The 18848-nt window shown below is 46.8% G+C and overlaps 1 protein-coding gene across 1 annotated transcript in view; it reads right to left on the minus strand.

Annotated features, from left to right (window-relative positions):
* LOC126093000 (nephrin-like) overlaps window positions 1-18848 on the minus strand; it is a 245731-nt gene that overhangs the window by 54204 nt on the left and 172679 nt on the right. The window contains exon 10 of the mRNA XM_049908694.1: window positions 18499-18828. Coding sequence (XP_049764651.1) covers window positions 18499-18828 — 330 coding nt within the window. The remainder of the gene's footprint in view (window positions 1-18498; window positions 18829-18848) is intronic.

The following is an 18848-nucleotide window of genomic DNA, read 5'->3' on the forward strand; positions in this document are numbered from 1 at the left end:
AACTGAACGGATGAGAATGCAACTTCAGACTTCGCAGAAACAGCAACGACAGTACTTAATGCAAAATATGCAGAAACAGTACGCCCGATCACAAGGTTAAAGTCACCAGACAAGCCACCTATTCAAGAATTTTACCGTGTCAGAACAGACATGCTCACAACGTAATATGACGACTGTCTGCAGTGCACTTTGTTTCTGACGTTCGTAAGCATTGTGATTAATGCATAAGATCGTCCTGAGAATGCTGTACTGCCCACGCCGTTGAACGCTCTTCAGCAGAAGCTACACTGAAGCGCCGTAGAATCTGGTATAGACATGCGTATTCACATACAGAGATACGTAAACAGGCAGAATACGGCGTTGCGGTCGGCAACGTCTATACAGGAAAAGTGTCTAACGCTGCGATTAGATCGGTCACTGCTGCTACAATGGCATGTTATCAAGATTTAAGTGAGTTTGAACGTGGTTTTATAGCCGACGCACAAGCGATGGGATACAGCATCTCCGAGGTAGCGATGAAGTGGGGATTTTCCCGTACAACCATTTCAATCGTGTACCGTGAATATCAGGAATCCTGTAAAAAATCAAGTCTCCGACATCGCTGCGGCCGAGAAAAAATTTTGCAAGACTGGACCAATGACGACTGAAGAGAATCGTTCAACGTAACAGAAGTGCAACCCTTCCGCAAGTTGCCGCAGATTTCAATGCTGGGCCATCATCAAGTGTGAGAGTGCGAAGCATTCGACGGTGCGTCATATACAGGGTGAGTCACCTAACATTACCGCTGGATATATTTCGCAAACCACATCAAATACTGACGAATCGATTCCACAGACCGAACGTGAGGAGAGGGGCTAGTGTAATTGGTTAATACAAACCATAAAAAAATGCACGGAAGTATGTTTTTTAACACAAACCTACGTTTTTTTAAATGGAACCACGTTAGTTTTGTTAGCACATATGAACATATAAACAAATACGTAATCAGTGCCGTTTGTTGCATTGTAAAATGTTAATTACATCCGGAGATATTGTAACCTAAATTTGACGCTTGAGTACCACTCTTCCGCTGTTCGATCGTGTGTATCGGAGAGCACCGAATTATGTAGGGATCCAAAGGGAACGGTGATGGACCTTAGGTACAGAAGAGACTGCAACAGCACATTACGTCCACATGCTAACACCTTTTTATTGGCCTTTTTCACTGACGCACATGTACATTACCATGAGGGGTGAGGTACACGTACACACGTGGTTTCCGTTTTCAATTACGGGGTGGAATACAGTGTGTCCCGACATGTTAGACCAATAGATGTTCAATGTGGTGGCCATCATTTGCTGCACACAATTGCAATCTCTGGCTTAATGAATGTCGTACACGCCGCAGTACTTCTGGTGTAATGTCGCCGCAGGCTGCCACAATAAGTTGTTTCATATCCTCTGGGGTTGTAGGCACATCACGGCACACATTCTCCTTTAACGTACCCCACAGAAATAAGTCCAGAGGTGTAAGATCAGGAGAACGGGCTGGCCAATTTATGCGTCCTCCACGTCCTATGAAACGCCCGTCGAACATCCTGTCAAGGGTCAGCCTAGTGTTAATTGCGGAATGTGCAGGTGCACCATCATGCTGATACCACATACGTCGACGCGTTTCCAGTGGGACATTTTCGAGCAACGTTGGCAGATCATTCTGTAGAAACGCGATGTATGTTGCAGCTGTTTAGGCCCCTGCAATGAAGTGAAGACCAATGAGGTGGTCGCCAATGACTCCGCACCATACATTTACAGTCCACGGTCGCTGTCGCTCTACCTGTTTGAGCCAGCGAGGATTGTCCACGGACCAGTAATGCATGTTACGTAGATTCACTGCCCCGTGGTTTGTGAAACCTGCTTCATCGGTAAACAGGCAGAACTGCAACGCATTCTCTGTTGATAATGCCCATTGACAGAACTGCACTCGATGATTAAAGTCATCACCATGTAATTGCTGATGTAGCGATACATGAAACGGTGAAAGCGGTGACGATGCAGTATGCGCATGACACTACTTTGACTCAGTCCACCGGCTATCGCAATTTCCCGCGTACTCATGTGTGGGTTCATGGCAACAGCAGCTAACACACCAACTGCACCCGCTTCTCCTGCAACGGGCCTGTTACGGACCCGTTTGCATGCTACGACCATATCTGTTGCATACAGTTGGCGGTAGATGTTTTGCAATGTGCGGCACGTTGGATGCTCTCTGTCCGGGTACCGTTCTGCATACACCCTGGAGGCTTCAGCAGCATTTCGTCGACACTCGCCATAGATGAGTATCATCTCCGCCTTTTCAGAGTTCGAATACACCATGGTCACAGTTCCTACAACAGTACACTATCACAGACGTCTGGTGCCCGCATCTCGTGGTCGTGCGGTAGCGTACTCGCTTCCCACGCCCGGGTTCCCGGGTACGATTCCCGACGGGGTCAGGGATTTTCTCTGCTTCGTGATGGCTGGGTGTCGTGTGCTGTCCTTAGGTTAGTTAGTTCTAGGGGACTGATGACCATAGATGTTAAGTCCCATAGTGCTCAGAGCCATTTGAACCATTTGACGTCTGGTAACACGGTGTACTACAGTTGGTCTGCGTGCGGAGACGAATGCAGAATAACAATAGCAGCAAGCGCTACATGCGGACACTGCGACAGCTAGACCAAACCACAACAGTGCACTACAGCCACACTCGTACCCGGTCGTCATCGTAAACATGTCCCTGCAGACGCTGCTCGCCGACCGTGGCCCGTGTTTCTTACAACACGCAACTGAACGTCGGAGGTTTCAAGTGTCAACTTTAGGTTACAATATCTCCGGATGTAATTAACAGTTTACAATGCAACAAACGGCACTGATTACGTATTTGTTTATACGTTCAGATGTGCTAACAAAACTAACGTGGTTCCATTTTTTAAAAAAACGTAGGTTTGTGTTAAAAAACATACTTCCGTGCATTTTTGTATGGTTTGTATTAAACAATTGCACTAGCCCCTCTCCTCTCGTTCGGTCTGTGGAATCGGTTCGTCAGTATTTGATGTGGTTTACGAAATATAGCCAGCGGTAAAGTTAGGTGACTCACCCTGTATAGAAGTTTTCGGAGCCGGAGGCCCTCTGGTGTGCCCTTGATGACTGCACGACACAAAGATTTACGCCCTGCCTTGGCCTGTAAACACCGACGAGTCTCCTTTCAAATAGTATCGAGTGGATGGAAGTGTACGGTTCATGGGCAGCCCTGCACGATTTATGGAGTCAGTTCACTCCGACACTACTTCAGAAGTTAGTCGAGTCCATGCCACAACGTGTTGCGGCACTTCTACGTGCTCGCTGGGGCCCAACAGATATGTAAATTTCTTAGTCTCTTCAGTGCATGCCTGTAGTTTTGCAGCATCAGTCATGTTTTGTAATACCGTTTACTTTTATTTCAATCACCAAAGGACAATATTAATCACACAAATTGTGGTTCGCACTGAATGGTTGCTTCAACTTGTGATAGTTCAAATGCTGAGGAGCCTATTGCAAATCTTCATATAATAATTAAAAATTGGGAACGTTGGTTCAGCACGCCGTGGACGAAGCTGACCGTACGGAAGCGCTGAACGGATATGACATTTTAACTCGTTGTTGAAAAAAAGTCCCATCTTATATTTCAAATCAGACATTACACCCCCCCCCCCCATTTCTCCATTTATGACAGATAATGATGTGTCAAATTTGTATATTTTTTTTTCTTTTTAAAGCTTTGTAGATTTTGAAGACAGTAAGTTAAAGTGGCATTGGAACAGCACTATTACGTCACTGCCCGAAACACACGACGTTGGTTTCACAACAGATACAGATGTAAGCACGCTTATTTTCAAACAGATTTTGGGACGTTGTTCCTAAGATAAAAAATGCAAGTCTAGTTCGAGCAGACGTATTCGAACACACTTCCAAGATGATGGAGACGTAAGTACAACAACATCAATGCAACCAATGAGCTGCAGTTCCCTGCAAGTGGCATTTTCATTGCAGAACCTGAAGGTGGGGCGAAAGGCGTGAAGGAGCGTTTGTCGTGTTTGCGGGAGACGTTAAATCTTGCCACACTGCTTTTAAAAACGCGATCACCTGGATTTCCAAAAGAACACTCCCTGCCCATTTGCGGTAAACAGAGTCACTTGGTATCCGTTTGTTTTGCAAATGAACGTAGTAGGCGAAGTGGCCGCTGCTGTTGTCCTCGAAGCTTGACTGATTTACATCCTTCATTTCATTCAAGAAGAGAGCCCGTTATTGCAGCTTCATGTTAGAGCAATGGCTTTCCTTATAAATCCCATATGCCAGAATTTTAGTTGTCTGCTCCTACAGCCAGGCCGCATTACCCTCACATTTTGTGCATAACAGAAGATCCCAGTTCGGGGACGGTTAAGGTCGATGTCGAAGACAAATCGGTTAAGAAATGCATGTAGCTGCATGTTACATATAAACAAGGAAAGGCAAATATTTTGGCATAGATGCGTCCAATGCATCAGGTTTGTGTTCATTTGATTACTTACAAAACAGGTTGAGTTCTGAATGAAACTATTTTGAAGTGGCTTGGACTGAACTGAACATCTGCGTGCTCCTATTTCAAAGGAGCCAAATGCAAAACCTAAGTACTTCACACCATGGTCCAGCTTTTGCACCGTAAGGCACGCTGTGAAGGCAGAATTGGATCGACTGGACAGCGAACATATTATTATCACAGATTTGATCCAGCCATTGGATCATTCCCTCTGTCACCATGTGTCCTGCTGTAGGGATTTTAAGCCTACGATCAAAAGACCAAACGAGGCAAAGTCAGTTTGACGCTTGAGGAGCTGTTGGATACTTTTTAATGCACTTATTCTTAAAGGACGAGACATTGGCTACCGTTTCAATTGTATGGGGTAAGGTTCCACTTAATTACGGTTTATGAACCGCTACCTGTAATTTTAGTCCTAGACGTGAAATGCGCAACTTTCAGTCCAGCGTATAAAGTACATAGATGCACGAACACATTGTGGTGTAACAGTTAACTGGGAAACATTAAGGGCCCACAACGAAGAACGCAAACGCAGAAGGCTACTACAGTCTGATACTGGAACCCGACGCAGCTTGCGGTTTGTAGGGAAAACTTTGCTCGACTCTGGACCTAGTCCCGTCCTGCCTGTGGCAAGGTGCGAGATTTTCCAGTGGACACGTCCCGCCGTGCTCGACAAATCAGCCACGGCCGCCTTGAAGAACGCAGGTCGTTGATCGACCCATTGGACGGTATTTTCACAAGTGACAACGCCTAACGGTACAGTTGGACGAGATTCTACTGCAACCATTGACCAAAGGATGCATGGTGGTAATACTAACGCTAGGTGACAGGGTTTTCTGTTTTTTACACGGGAGTCACTACTTTTGGGAGCTAGTATAATTTTTAATTTATTCCTAGATGTGAAAATATGTTCTAAAATAAACTGAAAACAGTACAAGCTGAGATCCAGACTAATAATCTTGAAGAATTATTTCCCCAAGATTTTGGCTGAAACGATATTCTACTGTCAGCTACTGTCGTTAATACCAATTGTTTTCGGCTCGATGGGCTGCTCTAGGGATTTTGGAAGCCCGAAAACGTAGACGCCGCGGAACATCAAATGGATCAAACGGCTCTGAGCACTATTGGACTCAACGTCTGAGGTCATTAGTCCCCTAGAACTTAGAACTAGTTAAATCTAACCAACCTAAGGACATCACACACATCCGTGCCCGAGGCAGGATTCGAACCTGCGACCGTAGCGGTCTCAGGGTTCTAGACTGCAGCGCCTAGAACCGCACGGCCACTTCGGCCGGCCCCGTGGAACATCAGCAAGATCCGTGGGGATGGGGTGAAGCGTGCGAGAGAGGTTCTCTCAAACCGAACTTGATCACCATTGACGAACTAGTCTTCGACACCAAAGTTTCCACGACAGTATTTCAGCAAGTTAATGATAATAATACCGTAAAACTGACCTCTGCCAGAATGTCGGTTTCGGACGCATCCCTTACTAGACTTGCCTTCCTATAGACTGACTAATCAACCAGTTACAGATCCGTTGAAATTTAAGATGAACTAAAATACCAGTAGAACTTCGAATTTTTTACATATACAAATCACTGGTAGCGATGAAGGAAACCTCCTGACAATGGAACTTCAGATCTAGGGTTTGTAGCTGGACATTTATCATTCCTTAGACCTGTACCCCTGAGTGCAATGAGACATTAGCTAGTAACCCGGCCTCTCTCCCTCCCACCCCTCCGCTCACTGTTGTCCCTCCCCCCTCCCCCTCATTATTACCAACTTTAGAACCTAACTAAATGGTAGAATGACTTTTCTTGGAAACATGTATGATGTTTAGTTTGTGTGTGTGTGTGTGAGAGAGAGAGAGAGAAAGTGATTGTGTGTGTGCGGAGGAGAGGGGTGTGGGTGCTAGAATGAATGACAAAGGAATTCGTGGTGCATCGCATGTGGTACCTACAATTTCTTCTCAGATAAGGTTGCTAATTATTCACAGTGAGGGTAGGCACTTGCTAGAAATCATACTTCCCCTCCATTACTCCTCTTCATTGCGGCACTTGCTTGACCTGCACACTGTGCAACCCCATTTAAAATCAAACAAGTTCAGATGGGTGCGCTATACCTACGTTTGTGAATCACTTGATTGCTGGACTCGTTACTTCTGAACTGGCATAAATTGGACGACTTCAGGCTGTTAATGCTTCGTGGCTAACCAGTCTAATGGTAGTAATAATAATAATAATAATACCATTAATAATAATATTGTGTACAGCGTTCTGTAGTTGCTGCTGTGTTGTGATGTCAATTAATTCATTTATCTGTATCGAAGCGAGTGATGAAGCAATTTCTGGACAACTGCAGGTACAATTTACAACTTGGAAAGGACATTTGCTTGAGATGTTTAGCAGTTGTTATATATATGTCTCACTTTTATCATCAGCAACGCATGGGAAAAAACACAATATATGTGTGTAGTGAGTGGACTATGTGAAGAACCGGTAACCACCGGGTTAAAGCTACTAACTGAGAAAAAGTCATTATTGATAAGTTACATAATCAGTTTTAGAGTCTTACAAAATTTTCATAATTATAACAATCTGTTGAAAATAGTTAAGTTTCGTGACTTAAACAGAATCGAAATGTTTCGTTTTTACCCCTCAGCAAATTACATTTTACCCTTCAAGGGGTAACTACCCCCAGGTTGGGAACCACTGCACTAAGCACACAAACCACATATTAACAACAATTTTTTTGTGTGATACTTAATTCAAGATAGTTTCTCCGGGGCTTTCAACTGTATTTACTAAGAATACATGTCTGGGACATTCCACTCACATGTGCGTATGATGTTTATGTTCAAATTGCATTTATAAGTTAAGAAGTTACATAACTAAATCCTCAGATATCCAAATCAATGAACCAGCGAGTAAACTGAGGAACATACATGGAGTATGCACAGAAGATCGATTGTGAAAATCGACTTTAGAATTACATGATTCAAGAGGACATTAGGAACAGTTGTGCTGTACGTACTCCCATCGAACAGTAGCTCGCCGTAGAAACAGATGGCGTCATTGATGGATTCTGTTAGACAGGCATATGAACCTAAGGTTGTCTTCTTGAATGATCTGCTTCAGAAACTGACTTGCACGATGAATCTTCTATGTAAACGCAATTTGTTTTACCCGATGTACTCCCTGATTGATTTACACTGCCACTTGGAAGTCTGAGGAAGAAACTACTCGGTTGAAACAGAAAGAAAGAAAAGAAAGAAAAATATTGCAACATCCAGGAGAGGTGGTAGGATGTCAGTGGAACGTCGTACACGTACACGCCAACTACGGATACGTAAGTGATTAGAGTTGCAGTTCTCCTTGTCAGGCAGAATGGCTAACAAAGTACGTATGTGTTTCTTGTGTTTAGTGGTGTTATCACGCCTGATGTGATATGTGAGGGACGTAAACAGCGTCGTATGTTGAGTGATCACTGCAAGGACACGGAGATGCTGCATACTGGTGAGAGACAACGTTATCAACACCTGACAGAGTTTGATAGGGGCCTCACTGTTGGTCTGTATTTGGCCGCCTTATGGCATCGTTCGATACCCAGCTTCGTGGGGCATTCAGAAGTGACACTGGTCCTATAACGGAGTGCAAGAGAGAATGAATGCAGACATACTCCTCGTCAAGGTTGTACTCGACCACGCCTGACCGCCAAAAATTAGGAACGCTGTACGAGGTGCATTCAAGTTCTAAGGCCTCCGATTTTTTTTCTAATTAACTACTCACCCGAAATCGATGAAACTGGCGTTACTTCTCGACGTAATCGCCCTGCAGACGTACACATTTTTCACAACGCTGACGCCACGATTCCATGGCAGCGGCTAAGGCTGCTTTAGGAGTCTGTTTTGACCACTGGAAAATCGCTGAGGCAATAGCAGCGCGGCTGGTGAATGTGCGGCCACGGAGAGTGTCTTTCATTGTTGGAAAAAGCCAAAAGTCACTAGGAGCCAGGTCAGTTGAGTAGGGAGCATGAGGAATCACTTCAAATTGTTATCACGAAGAAACTGTTCCGTAACGTTAGCTCGATGTGCGGGTGCGTTGTCTTGGTGAAACAGCACACGCGCAGCCCTTCCCGGACGTTTTTGTTGCAGTGCAGGAAGGAATTTGTTCTTCAAAACATTTTCGTAGGATGCACCTGTTACCGTAGAGCCCTTTGGAACGCAATGGGTAAGGATTACGCCCTCGCTGTCCCAGAACATGGACACCATCATTTTTTCAGCACTGGCGGTTACCCGAAATTTTTTTGGTGGCGGTGAATCTGTGTGCTTCCATTGAGTTGACTGGCGCTTTGTTTCTGGATTGAAAAATGGCATCCACGTCTTATCCATTGTCACAACCGACGAAAAGAAAGTCCCATTCATGCTGTCGTTGCGCGTCAACATTGCTTGGCAACACGCCACACGGGCAGCCATGTGGTCGTCCGTCAGCATTCGTGGCACCCACCTGGATGACACTTTTCGCATTTTCAGGTCGTTATGCAGGATTGTGTGCACAGAACCCACAGAGATGCCAACTCTGGAGGCGATTTGTTCAACAGTCATTCGGCAATCCCCCAAAACAATTCTCTCCACTTTCTCGATCATGTCGTCAGACCGGCTTGTGCGGGCCCGAGGTTGTTCCGGTTTGTTGTCACACGATGTTCTGCCTTCATTAAACTGTGGCACCCACGAACGTACTTTCGACACATCCATAACTCCATCACCAAATGTCTCCTTCAACTGTCGATGAAATTCAATTGGTTTCACACCACGCAAATTCAGAAAACGAATGGTTGCACGCTGTTCAAGTAAGGAAAACGTCGACATTTTAAGTTTTTAAAACAGTTCTCATTCTCGCCGCTAGCGGTAAAATTCCATCTGCCGTACGGTGCTGCCATCTCTGGGACGTATTGACAATGAACGCGGCCTCATTTTAAAACAATGCGCAAGCTTCTATCTCTTTCCAGTCCGGGGAAAACAAATCGGAGGCCTTAGAACTTGAATGCACCTCGTATTGTGCACCAAGCACAGTGTAACTCCTTATCATGTGAATCTGCGATTCGAGGACAAATAATGGAAAAATAATGCAAAAATAATGGCATTAGTGTGTACCGTGACCGAGGAGCATGGAATCCTGATGAACGACGACGCATTGTGTTCAGGGATGAATCGCGTTCTGCACTAATCAAGACAATCACCGGAGCGGGTGCGGTGCGGCCTGGGCAGAGTTCCAAATCTTCCTGTGTTTTGGAGAGGCACAGCGGTGTTACTCTTGGCATCATGGTGCAAGCCACCTGATACGACGTCAGGTCACGACTGATAGTTATTGAGGGAGCTCTGACGACACAGTAGTATATTACTGACGTTATGCTTCCTCATGTGTTACCTCTCATGCGACAGTATCGTGGTGCGATTTTTCCATAGAACAATGCTGCCACAAGCACGGCACGTTTCTCTACGAGTTGCCTGTGTGGTGTTGAGGCAGTCCTGTGGCTAGTCCCCAGATCCCAGATAAGTACCTGATAGAGTATGTGTTGGGCCAACTTGGACTTCTCAGTGCCAACATCTAGACTATCAAAGATCAGATACCACAGTTGTGAGCCAGCTCGCGTCAGGAGAGAATACAACGCCTCTATTACACCCTTCCCAACCGAATAAGAGCCTCCATACAGGTAGAGGGGGTTCACGCTGATAAGTGCCTCGTACTGCTAAGTTCTTTGTAAACCTGATTTCTAACACTTATATGTGAATAAAACGTTCTCGGTTTTCAAGCCGCGTCAATTCGAATTGGCACGGCTTGAAAACCGAGAACGTTTTATTCATGTATGCCGTCGCGAAAGACTCCGAGGAAACATATGAGCTTCGCAATGTATATAACTCCGAAAGTGATAAAACAGCGTAAACATTCTGAACTTAAATAAATACAGGTGGGTCGAGTGCAGGAACCGTATGGGCTGTTTCATGATGACGCAAGTGCGGTATCCAGTGTTCCGTGAGATCCTGCACGAGGAAGGCAGGCACTTATTGGCTTATACAGGCCGACCCGTTCCTCGACCAACTTTGCAAAGAGGACAGAGAAACTCGTTTATTCATGCAGCCTTCAGCGTGGTGCGTCTTGTCTTATTTACTCGCAGAGCTGTGCACAAACTCAAGCTGACATTCTCAAGCACTCATTCCCTTTAAACATCCAGGCTCTCATGTTTCAATCCGGCATCAACACTACCTACCATTAGATTAACATATGAAATCTGAGACAGTAATGGTAGAGCACCGACTGGCCACTTCATGCAATATCACTCGACGTGGTCAGTGGAAATGTCTATTGCTGTAAGTACAAGATGGAGAGGGTGCTTTGAAATGGTCTTTTCTTCTAATCAAGCATCGCTGTGCCTAATAATTCACGTGAACGTGAAAAATATTTAACGTTGCAGTCTTGGAAACCATCAACAGATACATGTTTACAATATACTGCAATATTTTTCAGAGAAAGCTTACGGAAAAACATGATGTTACTTCATTTAGGCAAATCCAACAGCACATACCGCAGTTACATCTTACAAGGGGACAATCAGACCTATTAAACCTGGATTTCGATGAGTATGGTGTAGACGGACCTGTCCTAAGTACCTGGTTAGCAGCTTTTCAAGTGATGGCCCCTAGACTCCAAGAAATCCTGCCGATTAATTTGTTACTTCTTCCAGTTTCATCGTATACAATATCATTAAGTTGTATATGTCATGCAAAAGTACTCAAAAATAGTGATCTTCGTCGCAGTACTTTCATTAATAAATCAATATTTACAGCACACAGTCTTAAAATGTGTATTCAGTTTTTAATACTGATCAAACTAGCCGACAGTACCAACCGACATATAATGGATCTTTCTCGGAACAAGGAGCGCAAACCGTCCCTGTGCAGGAAAACCTGTTGAATAAGATTAGGCATTAGGCATTTCTTCAAAGCAGAGTATACCATAGCTGCAGGAGGAAAGATGTCCGCCCTGATAGCTGAATGATAAATGTGGTTTAGGCGGTGGCGCGGCACGGACCTGCTGTCACGGCCGCGGGCGCGCGTGGACGAGGAAGTGTTTACACCGCCGGTACTCGCGCGTGTTGTTGTCTGACTCGATCGCCATTGCACACAATTTTCGAAAGACTACGCTCCAATTTACGTTCGACAACGAATTTGCCAGACCCAAAGCTTTCGAAATAGAGCGTTTTTTGAGGGAAGAAGTTCGTTTACCTGCTGGAGACATAATTGTAAGCAGTACAATGTACGTAAAGATGACCGATGAAGCTGCGTGTGAAAGAACTCTCTCCGCTGCTCAAAGAGGAGTTAAATTTCGACACTCTGATGGCCATATCAGCGATGTAACAGTAGCTCCTTCAGGATTGGGTGTGAGGGTCATTCGTATCTTTGAATTGCCGTTTGAGGTGCCAGAATCGATGGTTACTGAATCGCTGCGACCATATGGAACGGTACTTAGTCATACGCCTGAACGCTGGGCAAGTTTTAGTACCTATCCTGTGCTAAACGGCGTGCGACAGGTGCGGATCGTCCTTACTAAACATATCCCGTCTCTATTGTGATCTACGATGGCCAGCCACGCACCTCTTCTGGCTGTGGTGAAGAAGGACATATCCGCTCGGAGTGCATACAACGCTGCGTCGTGCAACTGCCACATGGAGAAGCGTCACAGCGAGAAGTTCCCACGCAACTGCCGAAGACGTACGTGTCGGTGGCCCGCCGGGAGGTGTTGCCAAGTTCGGAGCGTGACAAGGACGTGTTTATGCAAGAGCAGACCGAGTTACGGGAGCATGGAGGTGACTCCGAGAATGTCCCTACACCCACGTCACGTCATTTGAGGGAGGAATCTTCCGAAAACTCACATGTAGCACGCGGCGTGGAAGTAGAGGTCGAGACAGTGGCGCCGGCAATGGACCAACGAACGATCGACGAACACAGTGAGGCAGCAGAGGGCAGGGCACGCAAACAGCGATCGCCGAAGCGTCGCAAAAAGCGTCGCCATAGTTCGGGTGACACGTCCCCCCCTAGCCTAGGGGACACGGAAGGTATCCTAGCCGAAGAACTGTCTGACACAAAACACGTGCCTTTAGAGGACGCTGACAGGATTCCGTCAGATGGTGACCAGATGTCCTGCCTTTCAGATGGTCCCTCTTCATTGACACCGACTGACCCAGCGCTGCCGACCAATGTCCCGGCAGCCACGTCGAAATACATCAGAGGACGTTTCTCGGATGGATGACCACTGCGACTGGGCGGAACCAGTCGAAGACATACAGGAATTGCCACCCCCTAATGATGACCACTCACCTACAGGATGCACACCACGGAACGACAACAAAGGAGGGCAGTCCGTTGGCGGGCACCCCTCTGAGCACGAATAGTGGACTAAAGCCCTTGGAGTTCACAATGACATGACACGAGCATGGCAACGACAACGAACCAAGCATATAAGGTGGGCACAGTGAACATTAACACCGCACGTTCGCTTGCAAAGATGCAACTTCTCCGGGACATGATTTACGCCACAGACATTGATATTCTGCTGATGCAGGAAACCTGCAATGCTGCTTTTCCCGACGTGCATGTATACAACACTTACCTAGCGCCGACTCCAGATGGAGGACGTGGCACAGCGATACTAGTCTAGGAAGGGATTCCGATGTGTGACCTCGATTACCTTCCTTCGGCTCGGGGTTTGGCTATGACCGTGAACGGCATTCGTATCGTCAACATCTATGCACCCTCCGGATCTGACAATCGACAGGCGCGTGCACGATTCTACTCGGAGGAGATTGCCCCCCTATTCCATGGGAGGTATGACCACATCTTGGTGGGGGGGGGGGGGATTTTAACTGTGTACTTATACCGAAGGATCAAACTCCTAATTTCAGCTCCTGCCACGCAATGAACACGATCTGCCTGGACATGGCCCTTATGGACACGTGGGGAAAGATCCATGGGCAGCGAGAGGGCTACACGTATTTTACTAGCCACTCGGCGAGCAGGCTGGATCGGATTTATGTTTCTGACGGATTAAGAGATCACGTGTTGGCTGCTGAACGTTGGCCCACAGCTTTTACGGATCACCTTGCATATTTATGCACGTTAACCCTCCCATGGCAGCGGGTCTGGCGGAGTCGTAGTTCCTGGAAACTTAATTCATCCTTATTGGTGGATCTCGAATGTCGCCAGCGGATCGAAGAAACATGGCAGACCTGCACTCGCCGTCTGCCGCTGCACCGTACGGTTCTTTCGTGGTGGCTGCAGTGTGCAAAACCGGCGATACGGAGAACTCTCATAACGTATGGCAAGGAAAAAGCGAAATGGCTCCGAGATACACTTGATTATTACTACATGGTGCTCCGCGACCTGTCCTCCAGGGATCCATCGCCCAAGCGTCAAGCGGAAGTCCATCGCATTCAGGCCTGCATTTTATCGATCACGAGACGTCGACTGGAGGGACTTTAGATCCGTGCTCGGTGCTTGGACAACGTCGATGGAGGACGTATTGGCATGCATCATGTGTCCAAGGGACATGCGCGTAATCGCCGATCCCTAATCACAGTCGTCCATGATGACGATGGTCGGCCCTTGACATTGCTGCTGAGTTTCTGGAGCATTACCGCCTCCTTTTCACTGGGACGCCGACGGACAGTCGGACAGGAGAAGAAATTTTGCGACAGATGCAAACGGAGGTGGATGGTCCGGATGCTGAGGCGTTATTGGAACCCCTAACGGAAGATGACATCCGGGGCGCACTCGCGAAGGGTGCGGTGCATAAATCCCCTGGGCCAGATGGGTTGACACTCGAATTTTACCGCGCATTTGCGGATTTAATGATGTCACAGTTGGTATTGATGTATAATGAGTTATTGAGCCCTGACACGGACGTTCCGTCGCAGTTCATAGCGGGACTGCTTATACCAATACCGAAATTGACAGCGAGTGTCAGCGCCCATCAATTTAGACCGCTCACGATGCTCAATACTGATTATAAGATTTTTGCGCGAATGTTGGCGGCAAGGCTCCAGACTGTAATATCCAAGACAATACCACCAGACCAGGGTTGTCTAGGGGTTCGGAGCAACATACATTCTATCCTCGGCGAATACCGTGACGTAATTTCCCTGACGGAAGCTTGTCGCACGCGAGCGGCGTTCGTATCGGTGGATTTTAATCGTGACTTTGACAGGATCAACCATGATGTCCTTGACTCGACCATTCGACGCATGGCGGTACCACAGGATTTTATTACCGTCCTCATGCGCCTCCTTCGCGGCGCTTCTTCGACGGTGAGAGTGAATGGCAGGGAGGTAGGAACGATTCCTGTTTGCAGCTCAGTTAGGCAAGGATCTCCCTTGTCGATGATACTGTTTACAATAGCGCTCGAATCATTGATGCAGGCTCTTAGACCGACTCCGTGCGAGCTCCTTCACGTGTCGTGCATATGCCGACGACTTGATGATACTCGTCCGGTCGGAGAACGAAGTAAGTCAGGTGGTTACCCTTCTTACTACGTACGGAGTAGCTGCGGGAAGCAGGGTCAACATGAATAAAACCAAGATCATGCACATCGGTCGAGGGCTGGACGCTGTGCACAGTCCGTTTACGACGGTGGACATCTTGCGATGCTTAGGTGTATTGTTCACCCGATCGCTACGGCAATCAGCGGTGGCGAGCTATCGACGTCTCCTCCAGAACGCCCGACTGCACATACGCAACAATTCACTCCGAACGCACGACCTGCTCCAAAGGGTGGACTACACTAATGTTCACCTGGCCTCGCGACTGCCGCACCTGGCACAGGTACTGCCAATGCCACATGGTATTGCTGACAGATTAATGGCGGCCTTTGGATACTATGTCAGCCAAGGAATGTTGTTTAAGATCAAATACGAGACTTTAACTCTACCACACCATTCTGGAGGACTTAACCTCACGAATGTGCGGAACAAGGCTCTAGCTCTATACCTGCGAGCGACGCTACGCACTTGGAACCAACGGCAACACGCCATCACGTCGGCCATCCTGGATGTGCTTCTTCCCACGTCCTTTGAACCACCGGTGGCGATAGGCACAATCTCGCCCTCGTTTTCTCACGTCGCGCGATTTTTTGTTGATTTTAGTTATGTTCAGTTACAGATACCTTCTACAAGAATCCCCACTACCCGTGAGATATATTGATACTTGCGGCGTCATCATGGCAGCAATGTTGTCGAACTTAAATACCCAACACGAAACTGGCGACAGATTTGGCGAGCTGTCCATACACCTCTCCTCACCACAGCAGCGCGATCGTCATGGTATACATTAATCAACCGCAAGACAGTCAACCGCCAACGACTGTACGACATTCGCATGGTAGATTGCCCGCTCTGCCTTATATGTGGCATGCAGGACACCGACGAACGTTCTCTGCAGTGCGGTGAGGCAAAGGATGTTTGGCGGCTGACGCAACGCATCATGGACCTCCTCCGACGCACCGACGAATCAACGATCACGACGGACGCTTTATTTTTCCCTGACGCTGTATTTTTCCCCTCACAAAAAACTTCGGCAATCCGATGGATTGTAGGACACGCATCGCACTACGTGCTCTCGCGGACCTTGATATCGGGCATGGACTATTGGCATTATCTACTATAACAACACGAAATCATCCGACGCCACTCCAAATATAAAACGCATTTTGCGAACTTTCTAGGCAGCTTGTTTCATAACCCCCCGAAGCGGTGGGGAGTCCCAGGTTTACGTTGTTTCGAGGGATAGGATGTACTCCCAGTGAAGTGACGAGGATGTCACTTCAACCCTATATTTCTTTCCCTTCTTTTTTATATATGATTTTTCTTTTGGGACATTAAAATTAAATGAATAAATAAAATATTATTGTTACTAACACAAAAATTACAATGTACAATTTTTCCTTCCTGTTGCCTCTCCCTTATTTATCCTGTCAGGAGACGGGGACACTGTGGCCAGGCCTCCAAGTACGACCCCTGCCCACTCTGCCCCCTGACTGTCATTAACAAAAAAAAAAAATAAATAAATAAATAAATAAATAAATAAATAAAAATAAAAAAAGGATTGCCGTCCTACGGGCCCGGGTTCGATTCTAGGCTGGGTCGGACATTTTCTCCGCTCAGGGACCTCGGTGTTGTGTTGTCTTCATCACAATGTCATCTCCATCCCGAGCGCAGGTCGCCCAGTGTGGCGTCGAATGTAATTGTATCTGCACTAAGGCGGCCGGACCTGCCACGCAAGGGGCCTCCCGGCCAATGACGCCAAACGCTCATTTCCATTTACATCAGGAAAGATTATATCGAGCGTTTCTTTTATTTATGCAAGAAGTATTCGTGGAGTTTGTACTGATTGTTCAAAAAATGTGTTGACATGTTGACTCGTAAATTAAAAATGTAGTTTTGACTTGCAGCACGAAATCAAGGAGGCTCACGAAAGCGCTCTACGTCCCATACGTGGGACAAGGGAAACCTCTTTACCGTATAGATTTGTGGCGAGGGCAGACTGATCAGACACTGTACGATCAGACCTTTCCAGATGAAAGAGAAACATGCACTTGTACCGTAAAAATGATCGCACCCAAATGTACTACAGCTGCAGGCATGTTAAGAGTTTCACGAAAAACATTCAAAACGCTAAATAGCAACAGCGCAATCACTTCGAGGGAAGATTCCGTAAATATTCATTATTTAATTCTGCATCAGTTTAGTGCATCTACTTTCACAAGAATGATGAAATACGCTTGGTTTGCATCAAAGTTGATCGAAGAAAGAACAAACTCTCTGATTTAAATGGACAGTATCGCTTCTAAAAAATCCGTGTGCTTGCAAAGTAGTATCTTCCATTACATGTGCGTGGTGCTCTACGAATCTGTGATTCGTCTGACTCTGCTCAGAATTCTGTTGTAGTACAATAAGCGTTCCGAGCAATAGGAAGACGATTCTGTTGTAATGATTGATTTATCAATGAAATAACTACAACGAAAATCACTACTTTTGAATAATTTTGCGTGCCATATGCTATTTAATGATATTCCGTACGATGACACCGAAAAAAGGTAGGTGGGCAGGATTTGAAAACATACTGTTAGTGTGGCAGCCGTGAGACTTACTCGCAGCGCTAAGCTCGTTGATCGAAATACAACTAAAGTTATAAATATAGGAGGTACGCATAAAATTACAGTAAGCATATTCTCGGAAACTAGAGGCCGCCGCATTAAAGGCCCTTAGTCACATGCTAGGACTACAACATATCTTGGAGTTGATTGGCGACTCCATAGAGTGCTGTGTGCACAACGGCCATATACGTGAAATTAGAAGGAAGGTCAGCGTTGGCCGTAATTTTGATGGTTTATTGGCAGCAAAATCGATTTTCAATTACATAATGATCATCTTCAGCGCTGTAGTGTACAAATTAAATCTCATAGGCATCACAACACCTCAATAAATAAATTATTGTGATAGTTTCATAGCTCTGGTTACTGGTAATAACTTGACACCAGTGCCTATGAGTTTTAATTTGTACACTACAGCACTGAAGATGATAGTTATGTGATTGAAAATCGAGTTTGCTGTCAATAAACAATCAAAATTAGGGCCAACGCTGACCTTTCTTCAAGTATCTTGGATTTATCGAAATCCGTGATTAAAACATCTCATGGTCCCCTTGTAAGACAGCATTAAGCGATGTTGTGATGACAGGGCCTCTCCTAACTCATCTAGCTCGGGTAACCGCGGTACTGTGCCTGCCCTAACCAAAGTAACGGGCCGAAGCTTCATGGCACTCCGGTAATGTTTCCCGTGGAGAGTCGTTGTTAGTGCTAAAAACAATAGGTGACACCGACCTGTCCTGCGCTCCGCGTCCCTGGAGGTGATCTCCTCGATGAGGACTGGCACGCTGCGGCCCTTGGCGTTGACGGCGTAGATGGCAGCCCAGAAGGTCAGGTCGGGCTCGAGGTCGGTGAGCACGAAGGAGGGGAAGTCGCTGGCGGTGAGGTTGAGGCGCGCGCCGGCGCTGGAGCTGGAAGCGGCGCCGGCTCTGGAGGCGGGCGCGGCGTGCAGCTCCAGCACGAAGTTCTGCGGCAGGCCGCCGTCGAAGCCCGGCTGGCACACGACCTCCACGGAGGACGCCGTCTGGTTCCACAGCGAGCAGTTGCGTACCGGGAACGGCCTGCCTGCGGCACCACGACACTCT

Source organism: Schistocerca cancellata, chromosome 1 (genome assembly GCF_023864275.1).
Source record: "Schistocerca cancellata isolate TAMUIC-IGC-003103 chromosome 1, iqSchCanc2.1, whole genome shotgun sequence".
Classification (NCBI taxonomy): Eukaryota; Metazoa; Arthropoda; class Insecta; order Orthoptera; family Acrididae; genus Schistocerca; species Schistocerca cancellata.